At 38.7% G+C, this 27,327-nt stretch overlaps 1 protein-coding gene across 3 annotated transcripts; it reads right to left on the bottom strand.

Moving 5' to 3' along the window:
* Positions 1-5,110: 5,110 nt before the first annotated feature.
* Positions 5,111-27,327, bottom strand: LOC121634557 (NXPE family member 3-like). Of its 3 annotated transcripts, none has more exons than XM_041977271.1 (8): positions 27,198-27,327; positions 13,540-13,674; positions 13,278-13,334; positions 11,681-12,115; positions 10,188-10,483; positions 9,238-9,308; positions 8,367-8,573; positions 5,111-8,284 (listed from the first exon to the last, which is right to left on the bottom strand). In XM_041977271.1, the coding sequence occupies exons 2-8, from the start codon at positions 13,666-13,668 to the stop codon at positions 7,716-7,718; spliced, it is 1,764 nt and encodes a 587-aa protein (XP_041833205.1). In that variant the 5' UTR covers positions 13,669-13,674; positions 27,198-27,327; the 3' UTR covers positions 5,111-7,715. The 3 variants fall into 3 exon arrangements, with proteins under 3 accessions (XP_041833205.1, XP_041833204.1, XP_041833202.1); XM_041977270.1 differs by lacking the exon at positions 27,198-27,327 and adding an exon at positions 15,785-16,041; XM_041977268.1 differs by lacking the exon at positions 27,198-27,327 and adding an exon at positions 15,748-16,041.

Here is a 27,327-nt window from a genome sequence, read left to right on the forward strand (position 1 = left end):
ATCTGTACCTCTGAGAAATTACTTTGTCTCACAAATGAACGGCTCACAGCTGTGAATCGGTTCCCATCGTTCATTTAATGATTTAACGAGTCGTTCAAAAGAATCGATTCGTTCATGAACGTTACATCTCTACTAATGACAGAAATATATTAATTATAAACAACTATCAGAGCTAGAGTCAATTTTGAATGAGCAATTACCTTAAATACATGTTTTTGGAATTGTGAGCAGTGAGACCAGATAAAGAAAACCTGTTTAGTCACATTGAGAACAACTAAATTCCAGTTAGAGAGACGCCAGACCCTTGATGTTCTGGTATAATTGCTGGGGAGGGCGTGGAGTGGAAAAACTAGAGTTAGGCCATCATACAACTCAGATAGTTTTTGTTATTTTTGACATTCTAATGTGTTTCATCACCCAGAAAGTCTTATGGTCCGATTAAAGTCTATTTTGCTACACAACAGAATTAAATGACCTGGAAGTATCTTAACAGCAGCCATGATGAGAACTGTTCATTTTCTCTACATTTGGGGCTAAGAAACGAGCTCGAGTCCTTCCTTTATTGTTTTCTTTATTATAGTAAACACTGGAATGGCTTCATTAAAGAAAAGGCGTAATTCTGTCGAGCAATTCCTTGTAGCTACAACTTTGAATGAAAAAGGCTTAGAAAAGATGATATGGTTCATTTATATGTGTTTTGGACTTTTCAACCAGAATATTCAAACAAACCTGTGTTTGATAGAGTCCTAAAGATGATCCCCTGGTCAAACATACACAAAATGAGTTATCTTAATATCAGTAAAAAATACAAGCTAAGAAAATTCAGACTAATCAAGTGAAATAATTTACCAGTACAGTAAGATAATTACACTTGGTAAGATTTCCTGAAATATGAAAAATAGTTAGACCTTAGACAAGTAAAAGATATCTTAGAACACGTCATGAAACATTAGACTGTTAATGCTTCTTTTCAGTCATGTCTTTCTCACACTGAGAAAAACATCTTAAAACAAGATGATTCTTCTTAATTTAAGAATTACTATTAACAGCTTTTTTTTACTTCACATCTGTTAATTAAAATTGTTTCTATAAATGTTTTATAGTTATTCTTTCATGCAAAAATAGCTACAATTATAAAGGGTAGAAAGCTCCCTGCAGGACTCATGGACTAAAGTGTTGACTTCCAGACCTCCCAGTTTAGCAGAGTACTGCGTTAAACCCTTAATGGACTTTTTTATGGATTAAAGACTTGTTGTGAACCAAGTATTTTAGTGAACTACTTTTACTGGACCCTTGCTGATGTAACAAGACCATTTTTGTTCCAGTATCATCTACTATTGGAGTACAGTATGGCTTCAAAGATAAACTCCATTTGTGCCTGGTCTGAAACAAGTGTTTACTGACTCTACATTTCTGATTATAGCCTGGAATGGTTTACATCACTCATATCTGTAGAATCTTTGCTTTCAAATGGCATGGCAACGCAGTTTATTTGTATAGCAGCACATTTCATGTACAGGACAATTCAAAGATCTTTACATAAAACATTAAAAGCATTACAGATATTAAGAAATAGTAAAAAGCAGCAACACATAGCAAGAATCACAATAAAATAATAAATTACATTAAAATGATTAAAAGCAAGATAAGTTGAGCAGTGAGACCAGCTGAAGAAAACCTGTTTAGTCACATTGAGAACGACTAAATTCCAGTCAGAGACATGCCAGACCCTTGATGTTCTGGTGTAATTGCTGGGGAGGGCGTGGAGTGGAAAAACTGGAGTTAGGCCATCATACAACTTGGACAGTTTTTATTTCTGACATTCTAATGTGTTTCATCACCCAGAAAGTCTTAGGGTCCAATTAAAGTCTATTTTGCTACAGAACAGAATTAAATGACCTGGAAGAATCTTAGCAGCAGCCATGATGAGAACTGTTCATTTTCTCTACATTTGGGGCTAAGAAACGAGCTTGAGTCCTTCCTTTATTGTCTTCTTTATTATAGGAAACACTGGAATGGCTTAATTAAAGAAAAGGTGTAATTCTGTCAAAAAATTCCTCCTTAAAGAAAATTTCATTTGTGTCTCAAATTGTTTAAACTTTGAGGGAAATAGATATGCGGACAGAGGGGTGAGTGTGAGCAGCCTCTGACGATATGTTTAATTTTTGTTCCCTCACATTTCTTTCCAATGTAAATAACAATCTTTGAATTTTGAATATTATATTTCTAAAATATATAAACAATATAAACTGTTTTGGTATTTGAATTGTAGCTATGACAACAGACAATACTTAATAAAATCAGATCGTATGGAGTTATGGCTAAAAAGTGCTTTTCCAGAACTCTATGATAATAGATGATCTTTGACTTTTTTCATTTTATCCAGTTTGTGAGACTAGTGTCATTGTCATAACTATATATCAGTCCCGTTTATATCATTATTTTGTAGTTTTTGATGCTTCTACTGCACCTTGCTATAATGCTTTTAATGTTTTATGTGAAGCACTGTGACTTGTCTTGTTTTTGACATTTGCTTTACAAATAAACTTGCCTTGCCTTAGTGAGGAAAACCGAAGTCACTGCTAGCCGATTATCTGACAGTTGATAGTTTGCTAGCTTCCTTATAAATGTGCCAGCAACAATCAGCTCTTGAGTCTTATCCATTCTTACATAATTATGACGTCTCTCAGTGTAAAAGTTTCAAACCAATCAGATGTGGAGTTGGAGTCAATAGGGCTGGGCGGATTAAATTAAATTAAATTAAATTAAGTTAAATTAAATTAACCCCTGGATGGAAATTTTAAGGTTGTAGTAGTAGTTTTATTTTTCTATAAATGTATCAAAATACATTATCTTTATTGTTAGTCTAGCATTCTGCTTCATACAAAATCTGTGTTTTCATCATATATTTTCATCTATATATTACTGATAATGTAATTTCTGTATTCACTGGTTATCTATTTTAAAATCTTAGTTATATTTAAAAAATGATGCTGGTTTGCAAATTCTGTGTAAAATGTTGTATTGCTTTTTCTTTTAAATGTTCAGCATCAATAGAGCACAAGGAGTTTATTTATCACAGAATATGATATATTCTGTTACCTTCAATTTTGTAGATTATTCTTTTAAAGCCTGAAGTTTAGCATGTGTATCTGTTATTTATTTTAAACTGTACACGGTCAGGAAGGGGTGGATCTGTCCAATAACCCGTGGGCACAATATAAGCAAGTAAAACAGCTTTTGTGCATAAGCTTGCTCGACAAAACCAAATTAATTTAAATTCACTTAAGCAGAATATCAATTCCCATGGGGTAATTATGCTGTTGTAGAGTTAAATAAATCAATAAAAACAAGGATATTATATATAAAGAGTCATGAGGATGTGGGCCTTTTGTGCTTGTCCATGCCTGCAGCACACTTACCTCAAGGACAATCATTGCTGTTTAATGTAAAACAAAATATTTTCCTTTTGTAATTATTTTTAATACCTAAACCAGGGCTGCCCAAGTCCTGTCCTCAAGATCTACTATCCTGAAAATTTTAGATGCAACCTTTCTCTAACACACCTGAATCAAACGGTATGATAACACAATATGCACTTGGTGCTACTGCAACTGCAAACCTCTGCAGCATAACTCTTTATTGGTGTGTATACAAAATGGTATTAACAACTACCACAATCAGTTTGAAACCAGCACAGTGCATGCTTTTAACTTTCCTTTACACACAATGAATTTTTTTTCTTACATATTTATATAAAACATATAAAAGATAATAAAACAAAGCCCAAAATTAAAAAGGTAACCGAAGTAAATAAACCCCCAAAGCACAGGACCAAAAGTACAAAAAAGTACAAAAAAAAAAAAAAAAAAAAAAAGGGGGTGGGTGGGAGAGGCGCGACTATTTTAGATAGTCTCAAAATAATTCAGAAAAGGTTGCCACTTTTTGTAAAATCTATTTGAACCGCCACTCTTAAGAGTATCTAATCTTCTCAACTTTTAAAAAATACATAACCTCATTCATCCACTGCGTACTGGAGGGGGAATTTGTTGACTTCCATTGAAGGAGGAGATGACGTCTGGCCATCAGAGAAGTGAAAGCTAAAACCTCTAAATGTACAGTAGAATACCGGGTGTATTCCTCTGGAAGACCAAAGATGGCAATATGTGGGGAAACATCAAAAGGCTTCAAGAATACCCTCGACATTGTGGTAAAATACGTCCCCCAAAAATTCTTAAATGACTGGCAGTAGAAAAACATATGTGCAAGATTACAAGGTGAGCCCGCACATCTATCACAAACATCTATTGTGGTTGGGAATATTTGAGACAACGATATTTGTTTTTGAGAAATGACACCTAAACAGGACTTTGAACTGTATCAGAGTCAAACGAGCACATATGGAGCTCCTGTGAATAGTATTTAGTGTGGTGTCCCAACGTTCATTGAGGACAAATCCCAGCTCACGCTCCCATGCCTCCTTTGTTCTAGTCGTTAGGAGACCATCGTAGGACTGAATAGTGCAGTAAATTTTTGAGACAAGAGACTTCTGTAAAAGGATTTAATCCTAGAAATTCATCCCATACCTGCTCAGGAGGGGAATGAGGGAAAGCAGGAAACAAGCACTTGGCACAATTCCTAACCTGGAAGTATCTAAAAAGATGTGAGAGTGGGAGATTAAATTCACGAGCCAAATCTGCAAAGGAGCGAAAAACCCCATCCCTATAGAGGTCCCTAAAACATTTCAGTCCCCTATCATGCCACAGGATAAAAGTGGGATCTGTAAATGTAGGTTTGAACATATGATTCCTCAGCAATGGGGTTAATGATGAAGCAGGGGTAAATTTAAACTGCTTTCTAAATTGAAACCATATTCTGAGAGTGGCGATAACCACTGGGTTGGAGGTAAGGCCAGAGGGGTTAGTCGAGACCGGGCCAGTCAGTATTGCAAGAAGAGAGGACGAAGGACATGATCGTGCCTCTAGTTGACACCAAGGTATGTCAACCGTCTTTGACCAAAACGCAATCCTAGTTATATTAACTGCCTGTTACGTCCCGTTTTCAAGGGGTATGAGCGGGGCGCAACATAAACAACAGTCGTGGACAGATGTACAAATGAAACACAGTATTTTATTGTGATAAGTATAAATATAGGATAAAACAGGAAGTCAACAAATAAAACAGGAAGTCAAACATGAATAGTGTTGGGGTTGGTGAAACTGCTGAAAGAAACATAAAAAAGGGGATTACTAAATTAAGACAAATCTATATAAACAAAAGTGTGCCCCTAACTCAGCGTCATAACTAAACAACAAAAGTGAAGCAGTTCCAGTAAACTAATGTGACCGTCGTCACAAATAAAAAACACACTAACCTAGCCAAACACAACCTAAACAAAACTAAACACCAAAGTTAATAAAACTGGCAGAACACATAATAACCTAAAGCACAACTCAAACCAAAACTGTGTGTATACAAAGGCAAGCCCAAACCAACAAGACTATAATCAAAATCCCCAAAGGAAACAGTAGTGCCGCCATAAGTCTGCCAGAGTGTGGGGAAGCAGCCTGTGCTGTCCAGCTTCTCCCTCCCGAATGAGCTCAGCAGCAGTCCTTTATTTGCTGGAGTACTGTGGCTGGAGTTGTGAATGGCTGAGTGCTGAGCCAACCAGAGGGGAGGAGACGATGGTCTGACGGCTCCAGCCACTCCAAACAGGGAATCAGGGCAGGCATTTGCATGGGTGACGAGCCACAGGTGTCAGCAATAATTGCCGGCCGTAACACTGCCCAATAGTAAAACTGGAAATTTGGCAGAGAGAGATCACCATCAAACTTACAATTTTGAAGTACTTTTTGGCGGATCCTAGGTGTTTGGCCATTCCATATGAAGTTAGCTATGTTAACCCCCAGATACCTAAATCCAGAAGGACTAAGTTTAAAAGGGATGTCAGACTGCATCGCTAACGCATTGACAGGATAACATTCGCTTTTTGAAACGTTGACCTTGTACCCTGAAAATGCGCCAAACCTATAAAAAAATGACAGAATAGCAGGACCTGTATTTAGAGGATTTAAGACATACAGCAACAAGTCGTCGGTCTATAATGAAAGCTTATATTCCGTGCGCAAACGTGTAATGCCAGTAAAAACGGGAGAGGATCTCAAATAAACTGACAATGGCTCCATTGCAAGCGCAAATAAAACAGGAGACAAAGGACAACCCTGTCTACATCCTCTATTCAAAAGGAAAGAACTGGACTGAACACCATTAGTAGTAATAGTGGCACATGGTAAAGTATAAAGAAGACGTATCCAAGATATGAAGCCTTTGCCGAAACCAAATTTATCTAAAACAGCAAACAAGTAGTTCCACTCAACTCTGCCGAACGCCTTTTCCGCGTCGACTGATACTACCACATCGGTGTGTTTGTGGATTCTTTAGAGTAGATTACATTTAGTAAAGTACGAATGTTGTAAAAAAGCTGACGGCCCTTTACAAAACCAGTCTGCTCCCTGGAAATAATAATTGGGAGGACCTTTTCTAAGCGATGAGCTAAGGCTTTTGCAAGTATCTTGGTGTCTGCATTCATTAACGAGACATGCCTGTAAGAAGTGCAAAGTTCTGGATCCTTGTCCTTCTTTAAGAGGACACTAATAGAGGCCTGTCTCAATGTAGGGGGGAGAGAGCCCTGTGACAACGATTCAACATAAACAGAAAGCAATAATGGAATGAGTTTAGTGTTAAGCGCCTTAAAAAATTCTAGCGGAAGTCCATCTGGACCGGGACCTTGATAGAAACTTCTATAGGTTTGCATCTATTAATCATTCCAGCTGTTTTGGCCACAATTCCTAGCAGTGGAATTGCTTGATGCTTGGTGGCATATAAAAGGGGATGCCACCAAGCATCACCTCATTAATGCTGTCCCTACACTCAGACATGATCATGACATCATTTTGTGGGAATGTTTTAATGTGTAAACGGAGACTAGTTAGGGTAAAGACAGCTTAGGCCAGGGGTGTCCAAAGTCAGTCCTCGAGGGCCGCTGTCCTGCAGATTTTCCAATGTTTCCTGCTTCAACACACCTGACTCAAATTAAATGGATCCAACAGCCTATTAAGTTTTGCACAATGACTCATCAATTTAAGTCAGGTGGTTTTGGAGCAGGGACACATCAAAAACCTGCAGGACTGTGGCCCTTGAGGACCGGAGCTGAATCCCCCTGGCTCAGGCTTTCAGACTGACCTCAAGCAAACTACCAACAAAAAAGAAAAGTTGTTTCAGAAAAACACAGTTAAAGCACCAGAGTTCCCCACTCACAGTCTGGAGCTGAACCTGAGTGAGAATCTTTGGAGTGTCCTGAAGATGGCAGTGTTGTTCCCCATCCAACCTGATTTACATTTTAAAGACATACTGGTGCAACAAGGATGTTCTACACGATACTCTCTGTCAGCTTTTGTGTTGGTTAATGAGTTACCACATCTTCTGAAATTTCAGAAGTTCAATAAGTTTGATCATTCAGAGGTAGTCATCTAGTAGTAGTCATATTCCTTCTCTGCCTGTGTTGCTTATTTGTCTGTACTGGTTTTCTTTAGGTGATTTAACTTCCCTGCTTGAGGAAAGTTATTTCACATATGCATTCTTCTGCTGGTGTTGTCATTCTGTGCCTATGTTGTTAAAACTGATGGAGCCTTATGTGTGTGTTTTTCCTTGGTTAATTATTTCGGATCCCTTACAGTGGTTATGCCAACACAAATGTGCGACAAGAGGACATCAATCATATTCTTGATAATGGGAGCTTGTGGATGCAGGCTGTGCGGCAGTTGGTGTGCCAAGCTCATCTCCCAGGCATCTACCAGGTGAACTTCAACTCCTTCGAACATGGCCCTGAGCACCTTGTCGCGCTGCATTGAGTACCAATCACTGTTGGTCAGCGTCTCGTAGACTGTCAGAGCTTTAGGGTTTGCAGTCCGGATGATGACTCGTGTACCTGGAGCCCTGGACAGTAGCCTTACCACCGCCTTACGGATGCTTTGCAGACGCCGGATGTAGACCTCAATAGGATAAGTGCTGAAGTGTGACCAGATACCAATGACTACAACAGTGTTGGTGCCTCCATCTACACTGTCTAGTTCATTTGCAACATAATGGAGCTGGCTGACTGGCACTGTGGAAAAACGGATGGGTGGTCCATGGCAGCGGTACGTCACTAAAATGTTGTTTGCATAATCCAGGGCCATAAAAGGTCCATTTTTTTTCAAGCTGTGCAGGTCAAATTCCTTGAGATCTAAAAGTATGCCATAAAAACAAATTAGTATGCCGTGTAAACAGAATGAAGTTGCTGCCAGAAATCCCTTCTGAGACGCTACCTGGTAAGGCGTTGTTGAGGTATTCAAACCACTGCCTGATTGTGGAGTCTCCGTACAGGTGGACAGTCTTGCCCTTTAGACACTGACTGACTGCTGTGGAGGTGTTGAACTGGCGAATTATGGTGCCATCTAATGCTTGCCACAGACCCATGTAGTAAAAGCCAGAGGGTCTATTTGTCACTAGGCTGCTTTTCATCTTTGGTTGATCTAAGAAAAAGTAAAAGAAAAAAAAATGTCTTTCTTTTGTTTTTGTTTTTATTGACTTTCAAACTAATTCAACAAAAAGATCCAAAAGAATGTTTCTTCAAAGCCCTAAACATGATCTGTGTTAACCAGATGAATGGTGTTACACTCGTGAAATTCTCCACTGCTCTTATTCAAAATATTGCATTAGGCTTGTTTAGATTTTGCAAAGAGAAGCAGGAAAGTTTCCTTCTTATGACTTCTACATGAATATTTGTGCAGGCATTGTTGCACACTAAAACAGAGCATGAATGAAATAAAATCTTTTACACTTCCCCAAAGGTATTCTTCATTAAACCTTTGCTCTGTTAATACATGTACTTCAAGCCTGAAATGTTCTTGAGATATTCTGGAGGGATGGCTAAATACCTGCAGCATTAGTTCAAGACCACTTGTGGAGATTTTCCATCAGCAGGAGTTACTGCTTCATATACTTTAACTGCAGCATTTACATTTTTCTTTTATTTACTTTTGTCAAATGGGTTTACTATTAACAGTCTGTTGGGAACTATTTTGATCAGTATAATGCTGTAAAGTTGATGCATGATATTTATCATTAAGTTTAAAAATCACGGCTCAATGAAAATTATTAGGTAAATAAACAATATAAAGAATAAAAAGGCTTTACCTTTCAATGTCGGCAACACAGTGATGTTTGCAGGTCCTGATGCTGGAATCACAACTTTCATGTTGACATCACTGAAGCAAAGCATAAAGCATAAAAAAAACTTGACTGGACAGAACTGTTTTTAAATAAATAAACAAAATGTTAAATGAGTGTGGTGAAGGGTGAATGTGATGTAGTGTAAAAGCCCTTTGAGTGGTCAACATATGACTAGCAAAGAGCTATACAAGTACAGTCCATTTACTACAACTATATTAAATCAAATTCATTTTATGTAAGCAGTGTTGTAAATCCCCCATTAGTGTAGCCAATACTTATATCTTTGGCGCCCTCTACAGTTTAGGACTGGAACACCACTGTCATGAAATTACAGCTCATGGACAACAATACATATTAATTTGTTGGCATGATGAGGAGGCTGGCTAAAACATTGACAGCAACTGCAGAAATTGTGGAGTGATGGACAAACACACCAAGAAAAAAACAAAATGTTCTAAATTTCCTTTGTGCTTTTTGCTTGGAACATGTCGTTGTGATGTTGTGTTATTTTTAGCCATGATACAGAGAACTGAGGTAAAATGTCATCACACAGAACAAGAGAGCTAACCAGTTATTACTCACTGATAGCAAAAACAAGGTTAATTCTGCACCTATTTCTCATCCTGTTGCTGTAGCTCTGGCAGTAAAATCTAATCTGATACTTATTCTTATCTTGTGGCCTGCTGATGTACTTTGTCCTAATTTTTCCTGTTTTTTGGTCTGTACTTCAGTTTCTTTTTCTTTTTTTTTACTTTATTTCTGATGGTGAAAGTGTGGTTTTTATCTAGTTGTTGGTATGTGATGTGTTGTGAAGTTTAAGGCCTAGGTGAATCTAGAGTGATTCAGGCATTTTTACATTCAGTCTGTCCTGCCTGAAAATTGCCACAAAGGATTGTTGAATAGATAATACTTGCCTTTGAAAGAGTTTCTCCTCTTTGGGACTGAGTGTCTTTCTGAATCCTCCGTAGGTGTGTGTGACCCTGGCATCACATGCTAATGTCTTTGGCTTGTAGCAGAACCAGGGATCTCCTGTGTGAAGGTCTGTGTAGTTGCACAGCTGCTGCTGGGCCGCATTAAGGCACACATTACAAGTGGTAGTTTCAGTGACTGAGCCTGAGCGGAAAAGGCTTTGGAAATAAATTCTGTCAGGTTGTTCTTGGGTAAGACTCTGCAGCACTGTCACTGCTTCGCTGGAGTGAACCAGGGTCACCTGTTAGGGCAGGGAACAAGAGTACTCACCAAAAACCTCATCAATCCTAATTAGCCTCTGCTGTACAGAATCAAATTAAGTAATATTACTAATAGAAATACATCCCTTTGGAGAACTGATCCCCAAACAGCAAAAAAAATTGTATTTATATAGTGGTTCAAGGCACTTAACCCTTCTATTATCCTCAAATATTACTAACACATTTCACCCTTCAGGTAAATCTGACAACAGGGATATTTGCCTCCAGAAAATGATTTACAGAAAATTGTTAAGTTTTTGTGTCAGGCACTGTGTTTTTTTTTGTTGAATACATAAATAACCTCTTGATAATGAAACCTTAATCTGTCTTCTAGTGCCACCAATAGATCAAACTTTTAAATTAGAATAAATTTTTCTTGAAAAGTTTTCATCCAAATTTTCTCAAATTTACAGGAACAATTAATTACCACAAGAGTCTGAACCCTGTTGGTTTTGGTAATAATATGGCCTTTCCTGCAGCACCACCATCAGGTCAAACTTCTTGTTTTCAATGTGGGACCTGCAACTATTTTGATAATATTAGAAGCGCTAAGTCTATCCGGCTGTTAAAGTGGGGAAAGGAACCATATCATCTTTCCATTTTTGGAAGGGTTCCTGTCTGCTGGTGGTTGAGTGACAACAGGAGGGTCAACACTCTCACTCTTATCAGATGAGATTGCCACAAAATCAGGGTTCTCCTCAACACAATCCTCTGTCTCGGATATATTCTCCTCTACATCAGTTTCACTGTCAATGAGTTGTTCCAAAACGTCATTGACAGTAAACCTTTTCCCAGAGGACATTTTCAAGAGAGAGAGAGAGAGAGAGAGAGAGCAGACCACGTATACACAAAGCACAATGAGGAAATATTTGGATAGAGGGTTGCCATGCAAACAGTTATATGTTTGCTCTTCCCTTAATTTGTATGAGCTAGCAATGTCCTTGCAGGAATACGCCCAATGATAACAGGAGGGTTAAGCTAAGCCTGGTTTTACAAGACTGACAGAAACATTGGTAGCTGATGTTTCAAAGTAGAAAATACAACTGCAATATCTGACACTTTAAGTAGTCTAAACTGAATATGATGTATGCTATGCAACAAAAGAATGGTGATGAGCAGAGGCTTTAACAATTGAGGGAGATTACATCTACAGCAGAATAGCTAAGTTTTAATATTACCTCAACAAGAGCGCTTCCTTCCCAAGGTAAAAAGAAAACAGCAGAGTAGGAGCCATTGTTATGATCCACCACTTGCCCAGCCACACCTGCAAGAAGACTAGGACTGTGCAGCCGGGCAAGTAAGACATCCCCCCCATTTGTCTTGGGACGGCCATAAAAGTCACAAATCTTGATGAAAACCTCCAGCTCATCCCCTATGTGCCACTGACCACCTCCTCTCCGTGGAAGAATAGTGACAGAGCTGTGGGCTGGATCACTTGTCTCATTCAGGAAAAAAGAAGACAGTAATGGTAGAGTTTCAGGCCAAGCAATGGAGTCTAATAGGGAGTCTATCTCAACAGCCTCCTCTGTGGACAGCGGCTGGAAAGTGCAGGTGGCAATGTTCTTGTGAGGTTCAGTAGTTGAAGTGATGCTGGTGCTAACTTTATTCTGACACTGGAAAAAAAAAGATGAGAAATCAAACAATTGAAGAGTCATGCTTTTACTGTTCAAAATGACTAAATACTGACTGCTGTAATAAGCTGAAAAGTCCTGCCCACGATGAAAGATGCAGTGAAAATTGAAGCAGAAACACGGTTTAAGACTCACTAAATGGATCTTTTTCTGTTTTTGGTACAGGTTGTTCTATACTGTAGTTGATATTATGGGATGTATTGCAGCTAAATATCCAACGCCAACTTGCTCAGCCGCGGCAGGCTAAACAGGGGAGTGAACTTGATGACGCGCACTACGTACCTCATGTCTCGCAATTGTTTATTCATACTTTCACATAATCCATTATCCTCATTTACGTGAATACAAAACAATGCATATTCCATATTTCTATGATTAACATCCTTTCTTACATCCTCTGAAACGCTTATGCGGTCAACAAACAATAACGCTCCCCGGCTCACCCCACCTCTACATCATCAAGAACCCACCAAGCGCCCAGGTGACAGCAACTATTTATCACTACTTAAGACCCAAGTGCCACACCCACTTCCCAAACACCAATTAAGTGTGTACACATCAACAAAGTACAAACATGAAACATGTTTATAGTTATGGCTCCTACAGGATGTTTTATGTCAGTGATTCAGAAGCACAGGAAGCTGCTTCGTGCCTAATAATTTGGCATGAAATAGGAAGATTTTTTGTGGTTGAAATACATGTTGAACCTGATGTTTACATTTTAGATACAACAACACTGATGTAATAGCATCACATGGTCTATTTACAAATCTTGATTAAAGGCCATTATTCTTCACTGATTTCCTATTTAATATATAGAATTTACAGAAGAAAGAACAGGTAGGAGATGAGTAAGCATGAACTGTAAGGAAGGTTAATCCGTGTTAATAAGAAGAATATATCTGCCTTTTTACTCTTAGGAAGGGGGTGGGGGGGTGTCATGGGTAAGGAACACAGTAGAGTTTAGCTGATGAGGCCAAATTTAGCCATTTGAACTTAATTTATGATGCAGCTCATCAGTTAGAGAAATTTTTAGGACAAATTCACAATTAAAGCCAATCAAGAAAGCCCACATTTATGAGTCACGCTACCAATAATGATGTTACAATAACTGAATACTATGACTGTGTTTATACTTTACTACCTGGCTGACAGTCCATCCTATGTTGGGGAAATGTTGCACCTTGATGCTGGTTACCACCTGTCAAAACACAAGAGGAATACAAAAGAAGAGACAGTTTATAACTACCAGCCACATTTGGTGGCTTCTACCATGATGAGGATTACATTGCATAAAATCATTACATAAACATTTTCAAGTAAAATAAATGAACAAATAATTGATTAAGTAAACAAAAAATAAATAAACTACTGCTTTAAATTGCTGCTTCTGAAAAAGTCCTCACCTCCATGATTTCTATACGATATAGTAGAAAGAAAAAGATACACAGAGCCAGGAACAGGAAGATGGAGACATTCTTTCGAAAGCAAACGCTGAGATAAGCTCTGGCCCTCATAATCAGCAATGGTATCATCCGGTGCTGGATTTAAAGACAAACACAAACAAGCAAAGGGTGAATATTGAAGCCCTTATTGGAAAATGAGAAAATAATACAATGTATTTTTAATCTAAATTGTTATTATTCCTCCTTCATTCTGACTTGAGAACATGTGGAAATAAAAACAGGACCTATAACACTGTGTGTATCATACTTAAAGGTCCCATATTATACACTTTATTCCCAATCTGAGACCATTCATTAATATCTAAATGAAATATTTCCGCCATGGTATGGACAAATCGACCCTCAGTTTGAGTGCAGCGGCTTCTCTTCACCTCCCTCTTTTTAGCAGCTTCAGAAATGTGCCGTTTATGGTGGGCGGAACCCTGGTGGAGCAGCTCAGCTGTTGGCTCCGCCCATCGTATCGCCCGTCATGAGGTGATTGACAGGTTAATATATTTTCAAGCTATCAGACTAATAAGGCCGAAACGATAAAATAACTGCCAGCTCTTACCTCTCCAGCTGTGTCACGGACAGTTGGTATTGAACCTGGCTTCAGCTTCAAACGGTTGGCGAAGCCTGCTTTCCATGCCCCCATGTTGTGGAAACAGTCCTCTTTGAAATGCTGGCCACAGACATGCAAAACCTTTGGAAGTTTTCCGGGTACATTTCCTCCAAAAATAAAATTAATCCACTCAGTCCTCGTGGGTTCAGTGGATGGAAGTAAAAAAACGTTTTCGTGTTCATTTATGCAGCCACAAACAGAACAGTGCTTCTGTCGCTTAGCCATGTCCGCTAACGAGGGTTGCCGAAGAGGGAAAAACACTGGGCGCTAGGTGATTTTTAGAGGGCGGGCTTTGAGAGCCGGTAGACGGGTCCATCGCTCTGTGGGGAGTGGTTATTGTCCCTTATGACGTCATAACGTACACGCTTTCAAACAAGCTCATTTCAGCGCTTACTTCCCTAGAGGTGGAGCAGGGGGGAGAGAGAGCGCCTGAAAGAGTTTCACACTTACGGGTCTCCTACACATGCGGGGGGACCAGTATGACTGTTCCAAAACCATTAAAAAGTGAATTTTGCATAATATGGGACCTTTAATACATACAGTTTCTGAGACCTTTTGCATAACTTTTGCTAAAACATTGTACAAAAACCTGTTGTACACGATGTAATACTTGTGTTATGGCTCCTGGTGTGTTATGCCCCCCCCTTTTTTTTGTGTTTGGGGGGCTTTAAAGAGCTGTACTTCCATTTAAAAAAAAAAAAAAACAAAACAAAAAATAAACCGCTAAGCTGGATATTTCTTTTAGTTTGAGTAAGTGGATAAAATTTGGAAACTTTTTGGGCTCAGACATTAGAGCGGGTCGTCCAATGACTGGAAGGTTGGTGGTTCGATTCTCACTCCCCTAGTCATCTGTTGTTATGTTCTTGGGCAAGACACTTTACCCTCCTTGCCTCCAGTTTTGGCATCGCTGGTGAATGAATGTGGATGAATGTTTGCGATGGTCGGCGAGGCCTTAGGCGTGGATTAGCAGCCATGTTTCCGTGGCTACAAATGTAGCTTACCATCACCAGATATGCGTGAGGAATGAATGAATGAATAATGGATACACAATGTAAAAGTGGTTTGGGTGTCTTGAAAAGCGCTATATAAATCTAATCATTCATTATTATTATTTTTCATTTAAGATGCTAATTTAGTGATACTTTGTCATGTTAGGTACAGTATCAGTTTCTTAAAGACCACACTTTTGAAGCACACTGAAAACTGCTAAATGCTCACCTAATGTAAACTAGTTACTTGTACTAAATTTTTCCATGCTAGCAGTCAAGTTATAAGCTGATTCACTGTTCTTTAACAGAATATATTTTAACACAAAACATGGATAAAATTTTCTGTTACGTACACACACCAAATACAAACAATAATGCCATTATAAACTAAATAAATAGTCTTGACAGATTAAATATTTAGAAAGCTAAGCTAAAAGTTTCAAATAGTGCAAGTGCAGATAACTTCTTATTCAGGTGAAGGAATAATGACATTAAAGTAATGGCAACTCATACAGTTTTCTTCTACACCAGGATAGTGTCACAACGCTGTGAAAATACCTTAAAGCTCTGCTTGTGACCCATCTTGATGGCACACTAATGTCGTTGTGCACATTGCTGGGGCTGCTGTGTCCTGAGGCTGAGAAACTGAATTTTACATTTCACATGTGACAGCTAGCTGTGCTTTGCTTCATGGCACTATGTCACATGCCAGCAACTGGATATCAACACAATGGCCGTTTTGGATGCGCACCATGGCTGATTCCGCAAAGAAAACCAAGAGGTCATTATTGGAGGAAGTGAGGAAAAGAAAGACAGAAAGTGATAGAGCAAGAGAAAAGACAAGAGTCAACATTGTTCTGATTAACTGGCTGGAGAGAGCTCAGAGAAGAGACGGGATTAATTGCTGAATTAGCTGTTGTTGGGTGATGCCAAAGTATGAAAATCTGCCAGAGTTCAGTAGTGCTGCTTTAAACTTTGATAACTGCTTCCACTTTTTATTATGTGAAACCATCAACTGTGAAAGAATTTTCTTGGGGTGGATGGTGGTGTTACTCTGCAGACTGATCGACAAAAGAGCAAAGTTTGAGTCCAAATTGTCCAAAAACTCACCCCATGAGGGATCTAAGCATAGCACTTTTATGATACACACTCAGGTTTTACCATGTAAGGTTCTCTGTCCTACAGACTGGATTCACACACGGATATGTATTCTATGCAAATGAGCCTCCTATATGCAAACTCTATGATTGGAGGATACAGGACTGAGGAATTCCTGTCGGTAGTCAGCAAATGTAAGGGACCTCTGGTGGTGACTTGTGTCATTACACCATGCAGAACAGTATTGAACCACAGCACATGTAGGCTGAGTGCTCCACCACAGTCATTTGTCTGATCCTTGGAGTAGATCTGTCAGTGAGTATGACTGCTCCATGTTTATTTAAGTTAGTTCCAACTTGTGAGCATCATAATAGTCTCTGAAGCTTTGTATTTTCAGTTGTAAAACCGAGCTAATTATGCTAATGCTAATCGGGAGCTAAATGTTAGCATAGGTAGCTGCAGGCTGTGTTGCTTAATGCTGGGCCTCATTTCTGTTATGTGTCCTTGCACAATTGCTTTACTGCGTCTTATGCCTTATTTCTTTACCTGTGGGTGGATTCTATTGTTACAATGTTTGTGTTCATCTTATCAAATATTGTTGCCTAAAGATCGGTTACCTTGAATTGTCATTAATCTACAAGGAGTAAGACAAAGGTTGAGCAGGAACTTTGCACATATTTTAGTTGATGTTAATATACTGTATATTTTGATTTTGTGTTGCAGGTTTACAAACTTGGAAGAACTCAGTAAACTCAGCTCAACCTGGAGTCAAGCCTACTGAGTCTTTTGTGTTAGCTATCTGTCTAGCAATACTGGTGACGTATCTGCTAGGACAGAATACCCTATATAAGAGAGAATGGCACATCAGGTCTTTAGGTCTTCGTTCTGGTTTTGGGACCTCCAGATTTTTCTGCAGAAATCTGTTTTGATGTCTGAACTTTTGTAAAAAAACTTCTTTTTATTATTCAAGTCAGCGTCCAGAGACGTTTTTGCCTGAAAGCCAATTTTTCCTGATCAAGATAAATCACCCATACACAAAAACTAGTGATTCAAAACATGACCATTTTTAAATGTAGATTCCAGTCATGTTTGAGGCCTATAATCGCTAAATATTCCTTTATTTTAATGGAGGTCTCATGTAAAAGATAATCACCACCAGACTCTCCCTTGCTCTCAGGTCTGCAGCACAAAGCTCCGGCAGCCAGACCATAACTTAACTCTGACACTGCTATGTTTGTATATATGTAGACCAACATACATTTTCAGTCTTAAACTTGACCACTCTCCAAGTTGATCCATTCTCTTCACATTCCTGTCTTTCTTACTGTTGTTAGACTGATTGCAACACTTTTTTAATCAGGTGTCCGGCAGCAAACACAATCACAAAACCAAACACACACATAAATATAAAAAAGTGAAATACACAAATAAAATGTTCTTCAGTTCAGACGTATCAGTATATCCTAATGGCTGAAGGGATGAACAACTTTTTAAACTTTTCTGTTCTACAGCGCAGCGAGAGGAGTCTGTTTCTACGGTTATTTCGCTGGTTTGTCATTGGGGCATGCAGTGGATGTTTGGGATTGCTCAGGATGCCCTGCATTAGAGCCATCATCCTCCTCTCTAGCACAGCTCCCACAGAGTCCACTTTCCTCCCCATCACAGACCCACATTTATCAATCAGCTTGTCCAGCCAATTACCGTCCCTTGTAGTCATACTGCTGAACAGACTGATAAAAAATGTTTAACATTTCACTGCTCACGTCAAAAGCCCTGAGCCTCCTCATGAAAATCAGCCTGCTCTGTCCCTTCTTATACAAGGCACATGCCTGTGCTCACTAATCCAGTTTGTGATCAAGGTGTACACCCAGATACTTATAGGTGCTGACCACCTCAATGTCTTCCTGGTTAATGGTGACAGGTTGATGAGAGGACTTACTGCTGAAATCAATAATCATTTCCTTGGCTTTTGATGCTTGAAGAATAAGACCATTGTCCCTGCTCCAGGTGGTGAATCCAGCAATAAGTTCCCTGTACTGAACATATTAATCAGAAACTGCTTCACAATTTAAAGATGCAGTTTTTAGCAGATTGCTGAACATCTGCCTGTCTTCTATGAAACATGATCTAACAGAACTGAAAATGCAACAAAAATACAAAACAAATAAAAAACTTCCTACATTTTTAAAGGATTTGGATGTGTTGTAAATGCAAAATCAGTGCATGCATAACAGAAGCCAATACTGGTTTGGTTGAATTTGCAACATGGTTTGAATTAATTAAATTATCTTTAAATAATAAATAAATAAATAAATAAAATCCTTTCACATATATGTTTTTTACCTAAAGAACATATTTCAAAATAAACTTCAACTGAATTTCATCAAGAACTATCAAGTGTCATTGTTGACAGATTGGGTTAGTTCTAAAGTTAATAATCAGTTGGGATAATAAGGGAGGTCTGCAACCTCTTAACCACAAATTGTCTCTTCATTTTTTTATTATAGGTTAATGTATCTATGTCTATCTTACTGTAATATAGTTTGGGCAACTACTTATCCAACTTACTCTTCAAAACATCTTGGGCCTCAAGCCAGTCCGACTCAGTTGCTCCAATCATTCCTTTAATTAAGAACCCAAAAATTCTCACTATGTAAAATATTAATAATGTTCAGATCTGGGTTTGTGTGAAATGTATTAAAACAAAGAAACGATTCCTCATTCTTTTAAAGGTCCATTCACATGAAACTGAAAATCAGAAGATCTTCATCTTCCTCGGCTACTCACCACATGCAGTCAATTTTCATCAAGATACAGAGGGATTAAATCGTGGAATAATAGCTGTGTCCCAATCCAGGGTCGGCACGCTTCGAAGTGCGGATTCGTTGGATACGTTTGTCATCGGGGTGCGCCAAGCACTGTCCCACGAAACCAAGTACTACATTAAAAACACATTTGTTAAACGACAACATTAAATTCTGCAATATTTGAAATTTGTGGATTTTTAAGGAGTTAATAAAGAGTGTACCAGCTGGAAAACAAGAGACAGTTTTCTTTTTTTTTTTTCTTTACATTATTACCTGGTCGGTGTTAACGTTCACTATAAAGTGTCCTGTACTATGCAAACTTGGATACTATGCATACATTGTCACTATGGGCAGTTCTCATTGGCTTGGTAGACTGTCCCATTTCACCAAAGTTAAGCTGACTTCGAATTATCCATTATGCAGTATTATTTGTATATGAATGTATATATATTCCATTATTCCTGTTTTTCTACAATTTTTGGATATTAGCATCTGCCAAACTGTAAAAAACAACTTCTGTTAAAATTGTTTTTTCAGAAAAACAAAAATTTAAGGAATGTAAAAAGCTTCAACTAAAACACAGAATAGATTCTGATGTTGCTGGTCTGAGATCAGTAGGTCAAATATGTCTTTGTTCTCAGAGGTTCATCTTATCCATCTATATTTAAACGGAATTTCAAAATCATCCTCACCTTTTGTTGCCTAGGAACAAAAAAAAAAAAAAAAGAAAAAAAGTTGCCTGGCAACAAGACTTGGAAATCATGTTGCTAAGGTATGTTGGAATCAGGATGACATCACAACAGAGATCAAAGCATGTGATGACATAACACGGTAATTCCACTATATATATAAGCCACAGCACTGAATCAATCATTTGTGGGATTACTGAGCACGGAGAAAAGCATTTTGACATTTATTCTTACCTTGTTTTGGAAAATAATTAGTCTGAATCCAAGAAAAACAGAAATGGCGGAAAGCATGAACCAGACATCAAATCTGTGGAGTGATAATGTAGAAAGGGAATTGGAGCACCCTGAATATATGGATGTGTCGTCACTTACATTAAATTTTGAGGAGAGTAAAGAATGTAAAACTAAGCCCATCACCCAGCTACAAACCCCAAAACCTACAGAGGATGTTCAGAGATCTCCATCACGGTTCCACCAAACAGAACTGGATTATCTGAGAGATCAGGTCGCGGATCTCAGAGCAAGACTTCAGAAGAAAAATGTGTTTCTCACAGCAGAGAAAGACAAAAGAATTAAAGCTGAGGAAGTACATCGAAATCAGTTGTACTACTGGACCAATGAGGTGGATGTTCTCAGAGGAAAGCTGCAAAAGAAAAATATGTTTCTGACTATAGAGAAAGAGAAGAGGACTATAGCTGAACAAGGATTCTCTTCCAAACAAAGGGAGGTGGAGAATCTGAGAGAAAAACTGCAAAATAAAAATCGGCTTCTCACTTTGGAGATAGAGAAGAGAATTAAAGCTGAAAAAGAATCTGAAAGCTGCTGGAAAATGTTGGCAGATTCTGAGCAGCAAAGGGAAAATGACTGTCGTCTCAGAAGGCATTATGAAGAGGAGGCTAAGAAATTTAAGGACATTGCTGAGAACCTGGGTAAGTCATCTAAAACACCAAACCCAGAAAGTCAGACTCAGCTCAGTCAGGTAGAACCCCAGATGGGGAACCTCGACAAGCTGGAAACTTTACAGAAACGGTTGGAAAAAGAGATCACATCCAACCTTAAACTGAAAAACATGCTCAGGTCTCAAGAGGAGACAATTCAAGATCTGGAGTGGAAGGTGGCAGGATTTGCTGTCCAATTCAAGATGGCAATGGACAGCCATAATATTAAGATCCCAGATCTGATCTCCAAACAAGGCTGTCTTTCAGAGGTAGCACAAGCCAAACCAGATCAGTTTTCAGAACTCTCTGTGGAATCAGACACTAAAGTCCCAAAGCCACAAGCAGCCTCAAACCCACAGGTGGTCTCAGAAAACGTGGACTTCATATCACAGGGCATCTCAGTGCCAGAGAAGGACTTTACATTAAATATGGACTCTGAAAGAACTTTTCAGTGGAACTATTTTAAAAAATCTGAAACACCAGCACATGTCCACCAACACAAGGGCAACAATAACGTCCTTCCAAGTGATGGAAGTCCTCCTACAGTGATCTCAGGAGAGTCTTCCTCCATAACAATCGTCCCAGATCTGAGGAAACCAGAACAGTCATGCTGTCCTTATGGAGAGAATTTTAAAAAACAGTCCACTCCAGCATATTCATTGGCAACACAAAGACCAGAAGAAACCCCTAAATCCGGCTTCTCATACATGCACAGAGACAAATCACAATCCCAAATGTCTAGGCATATGACAGAAAAATACAGATACTACTGATACAGATATTTTATGAGAATCTGAACAGCACAAATAAGATTTTTTTTTTTTTTAAATTAGACCCAGCTCCCTTTCATATGTGGTCCTAAATCAAATAAAAAGCAACCTCAGTCTAAACTGTTATGTTGCATTTCATCCAACTTTAACCACTATGATATATGACAGACATCACAATTCTGCACCGGAGGAGGCAAGAAGCAGCAAGGACGAAAGGTAACAATGGACGTTGTTTTATTTCATGATAGCGGTCAAGACCAGCAACATGAACGTAGCCAAAGACCAAAACTGGGACTGAAATCAGATTTTAAAACATTGGTTTACCAATGGGCACTGATTTCCCTTTTTATTATAACAAATATATTTTAACTCTTACCCTGATTTTTGCCCTCTAGCTTGCTGATAAAGACAGCCTGGTCTAAGAGTAGGTAAACTGGTCACCACTTAGGCAAAACAAAAATCAACTTCTCACTTTGGAGAAATACAGAAATGTAACAAAAAAAAAAAAAAAAAAAAAAAGAAGACGACTTTAAAATAATATGAAACTGATATGGTTAAATCAGGTGATTGATAATAAATGTGTGTATAAGCTTTTAACTATTGTGATTTGATTGTTTTTGGTGTATTTTGGGGCTTCAATATTTTAACAGAGGGTTAAAGTCTTCAAACAGGTGAAGTTATAGTGAAAACCAACAGATACCAAACCTCAATATGGTAAATACTATATTTTTTCATGTGAAAGAAAAATATAATGTATTTAAAGGCCAAAAAAGACTAGTATTAAAGGAAAGATAATTACAGCCAACAAATCTGTTGTGGAATTAAGCTCTGGTTAATCAATAACAAACTACATAATCATAAATGGCCCTTGAATCTGCTAGGACATGTTTTAACTAGTGCCGGGCAACAATTACCATTTTTAATTGTTACATGCAAAATGTCCTTTTCCTTTAAAAGAAGGCCTAAGAAAATGCAGTAAATTTTGGTTTACAATCACTAAATCAGGGGTCTCCAACCTGCGGCTCCGAAGCCACAAATGGCTAAAGAACTGGCTAATGTTTTTAATTACACATAAGAAAACAAATGAAGGTTTTTAGCAATTTTTAAGATTTTTTCATGGAATAATTGCATTGAATTTCCACAACATAATTACACTAAAAGTACCAGCGATATTTTTATCTATTTTTTGTCATTAGGTTGGAAACTATGGGCTTTTTTAAATATATGTCTTAACATGTTTTATTTTACATTATTTTTCACAAATATCTACATCCCATAAAAGAAAGTCCATTTACTGCAAAAGTTATATGCTTTTCTTCATTTTAAAACATAAAAACAGAAATAAAAATGTGATTTTTTAAAAACTGACAAAACATTTCCTACAGTAGATATCTATCAAAATTTCTAAGTTGTCTTTTCTCAGAAGATCTCATAACATTTGCCGCTCTAAGCAAGTTTTATTTATTTTATTTTATTTATCAGGACACTGAACCCAAATTGCTCCTGATGGAATCCTGCCCTGCATGGCAGCTTCTGCCAGCAGTGTGTGAATGTGATGTATACTGTAAAGCGCTTTTAAACACATAAACAGATTTAGTAACAGCTTTCTCTTAAAATAAATAAATATACATATATATATATATATATATATATATATATATATATATATATATATATATATATATATATATATTAGGTTTTCAGGATTTAGTAATTAAAAGGTAAAAAGTCGGCAGGATGAATTTAAAGCTGTGAAGCTGCTTCCTTCTAAACACAGAAGGAACAATATCTGATGAATATCAGCCATCAGGTGAACAGAAATCAGGATTAGAATCTCACAGCTTCTAGACTGTGAGGAGAGATAAATATTGACAATGTACACAATAACTTCCATCCATTCACCTTTAGTGGTTCATTATTCACGCCTCCCTGAGCTGCCTCCTTACCGTGGTGGAGGAGTTTGTGCGTCCTGAGCTATGTTGTTGGGGGCTGTATGCCCCTGGTAGGATCACCCATGCAAACAGATCTCTAGGGGAGGGACCAGACAAAGCACGGTTCAATAGGCCTCTATGAGGAGGACAAAAGATGGATCCAGGTTTCCCTTTACCAGACGTGGGTCACCGGGGCCCCCTTCTGGAGCCAGGCCTGTAGATGATGAGAGTTTGAACCCGACCACGAATACCAAGCAGTTGGATGTCCATGTTCATTTCTGGGAAGATGGACAGGTTTATTTAAGGTACCTGGGGTCTCATGGGATACTTGACAACACAGGACTTGCTGGCCAATATCAAAGTACCTAATCTATTTTATTATTATTATTATTATTATTATTATTGGTGATGCTTAGTAACATACAGGCTTAACAACCTGAATATAAATTTCAACAACCTTAAAATTATTAATTCATGAACCCATTACAGTATTACTGTGTTAACATGACACATGTGATAAGGACTATATCGTTTAAAAATCATAACAGCTTGCTGTGAAGTCGCGTCGCAAATTCCAAACTTTATCGCTGACAATTTTTCCATAAATGACTGAAATGCAGTGGCAAAAAACTGAGAAAAAAAGTTACTTTTTAAATGTCCTGATTAAACCATTTTATTCAGTCGCCGCACATATTCTTAAAGTTCAGATCTCAGAAAACGTGGTAATGTCAACAAAACCTATAAATAGTGAATCCATTTTAAGCCGTAATACAACTTACAAATGAAAACAATGACGTTAGATTCAGCCCGTTCAGCTGTGAGCGTTCCTGTGATGTGCATGGCTTTATCAACATAACACTGCAGTGAGAGCAATACTCCGGTTGCTCCTCGATGGACAGCGAAGTGTTTCAATTCCTGGTAGTGTTAAAAAAAAAAAAAAAAAAAAACATAGGTAGACTGTTTGTTTTAATGAAAGAACACAGTATAAACATTCTATCTATACTGAGACTATAAATAAAACACTGTAGTTTTCAACATTAGTTCAGTCAAGTCCATTATTCCAGTAAATTATCAGTCAGCTACTGCTTGTTGCTGCCTGAGTTCTATTAGCTGTGCTTGCATTGATAAAAAAGCACTTTGAATTACTTTGTGTCGTAAGGTAAAATTTTCAAGCACTTTAGGTGAAGCATTGCACTTTACATACACACCCAGGTCGTTCTGATAATCAGTCACTGCTGATGTGAATATATGCCTTTCATCCATCCATTGTCTGCTGCTTATCCAGAGTCAGGTCACGGGGACAGCTGCCTAAGCAGGGAAACCCAGACCCCCCCCGGCCACATTCACCAGCTCATCCGGGGTGATCCCAAGGTGTTCCCAGGCGAGCCGAGAGATGTAGTCTCCCTCACCAGAGAGGCATCCAGGAGGCATCCTAACCAGATGCCCAAGCGATAAGTGCCTAGTCTCAGACTAAGATTTTACAAATACTGTGAATCTTGTGTGGTCACTATTTAAAAGACTACAACTAGATTTTTTTTAGCATTTTTTGTGATATGTTGGACAGTTGATATCGAACAGGGCTGATCTGCCCACAGCAAAGCAAACAAGGGGAGAGTTTCCCTCCAGGATCAATAAGGAATTACACATCATTATTATCTCATTAAATGTGCCTTTGCATCTCCAAAAGGTGTTACACTGACTATTTAAAATCTGGAAGGATGAATGAGTTTTTTTTTTCTTCTCTCATTTGTTAGATTATACTGTAACACATAAATTATCAACAGCAGACATTTACTTCTAATAACCATCCGCTCCTCTTTCTGGACGGACCACCTACGTTTCATCATTGGTTCTTGTTCATGAGGTCCACTGTTCCACAACTGGGACGAAAACCACACTGCTCCTCCTCAATCCGAGGTTGGACTATCCAACGGACCCTCTTCTCTAGTACCCCTGAATAGACCTTACCATGGAGGCTGAGTAGTGTGATCCCCTTGTAGTTGGAGCACACCCTCCGGTTCCCCTTTTTGAAGAGGGGGACCACCACCCCAGTCTGCCAGTCCAGGGGAACTTTCCCAGATGTCCACGCGATGCTGCAGAGGTGTGTCAGCCAAGACAGCCCTACAGCATCCAGAGTCTTAAGGAACTCTGAGTGGACCTCATCCACCCTCGGGGCCTTGCCACCGAGGAGCTTTTTAACCACCTCAGCAACCTCAGCCCCAGAAATGGGAGAGCCAACACCAGGGTCCCAGACTCTGCTTCCTCATCGGAAGACGTGTTGGTGGGCTTGAGAAGGTCTTCGAAGTAATACCTTCCACCGCCCCACAACGTCTCGAGTCGAGGTCAGCAGCCCCCCATCCCCACTGTACACAGTGTTGATGAAGCACTGCTTTCCCCGCCTGAGTCACCTCATATTCAGATCATGGGGGCCATTCCTCCCAATCATGCCCCTCCAGGTCTCGCTGTCATTGCCCACGTGGGCATTGAAGTCCCCCAGCAGAACGAGGAAGTCCCCGGAAGGAGTGCTTTCCAACACCCCTCCCAAGGACTCCAAAAAGGGTGGGTACTCTAAAGTGCTGCTTGGTGCATAAGCACAAACAACATATATACAGTACCATTCAAAAGTTTGGGGTCACTTCCCTATTGAATCCCATGGCAAAGTGACCCCAAACTTTTGAACAGTACTGTATATATGTTGTTTGTGCTTATGCACCAAGGGGCACTTCAGAGTTGGAAAGCACTCCTTCCGGGGACTTCCCCATTCCAAGCAAGCTGGTGTGTTTAGATACGGTAAATGGTTGCACAACTCGTTAGACACGTATAGCAGTGGGCCTCTCAAAAGAATATAAATGATAACATAATATTTCCAACATAGACCACTGTTACGACCCCTTCTTCTTTTGTGGCTTTGTTAATTATGTTTGTGTGCAGGTGCAGCTGGAGTATTCGGCGGGGCGTATATAAGACCCACCTACAATCGGCCTGCTCTCTTCTTTCTTTGCTCCGCTCCCAGGCCGGACCTGCGCCGTTGCACCTCGCGTTTGTGTTTGGTTTAGTTCTACATCATACAACACTGCCTGCATTATATTTGTACACACAACCAAGCACGCCCTGACATTACTGATATTGCAGACAATCACACTTCATGATTATATTATTTTGTCTTAAGTTTTGGTTTAATAAATAATTATAATTGGTTTTCTTGGTTGTTCGGCGTTGTTTTGTTATAACCGTACGGCTGGTTGTAACACCACCTTGATGGGCATGAAACAAAATGTACATAATTCATTGAATTACACCACAATGTGTAGTGTGCTGCTATTGGCACCACTGACTGAGAATTTTTAGAAATGTAGTTTTTCATTGTGTCATGGACAATTTTCACAATATTAATACAGGTAGGGGACAGCTTGGACTCTCTCTGCCTAAGGGCCCCTGCACTTTTATTCCGGCCCTGATTGTTATAAAATAGGTTAAACTTTCCACAGTGGCCAAAGTCTGTCTCTTGAAAATTTTGGAGGTGAATTAAATTGTTACTCAATTTTCATCCAACTTGTTTAAAATTTTGGTCAAACCTTTTGTAAAACATAGCCTCTTTTGCACTTCTGGTTAATCAAAGCCCAGGACTAAACTAAAGAGGCATTCAAATAATGTAGTTTAAAGCTTGCATATATGTGACATAAATCACAAATATTTACAAAAACATAAAACTATTTGTCATTAAAAAAAAGACTATACATCAATAAATAAAAAAACTTTGGATAACTTCTCTTACCTCAGCAAAGATTCATTTGGAGAAGATCCAGAAAATCCAGTTAAAATCTTATCGTGCTGCAGTTAGCTTGGCTTATTTCCTGTGACACTGTTTCTCTTTGCATGACTTCTAAATAACATTTGTAGGTGTG

The sequence above is a fragment of the Melanotaenia boesemani genome, chromosome 23, assembly GCF_017639745.1.
Source record: "Melanotaenia boesemani isolate fMelBoe1 chromosome 23, fMelBoe1.pri, whole genome shotgun sequence".
In the NCBI taxonomy this organism is placed as follows: Eukaryota; Metazoa; Chordata; class Actinopteri; order Atheriniformes; family Melanotaeniidae; genus Melanotaenia; species Melanotaenia boesemani.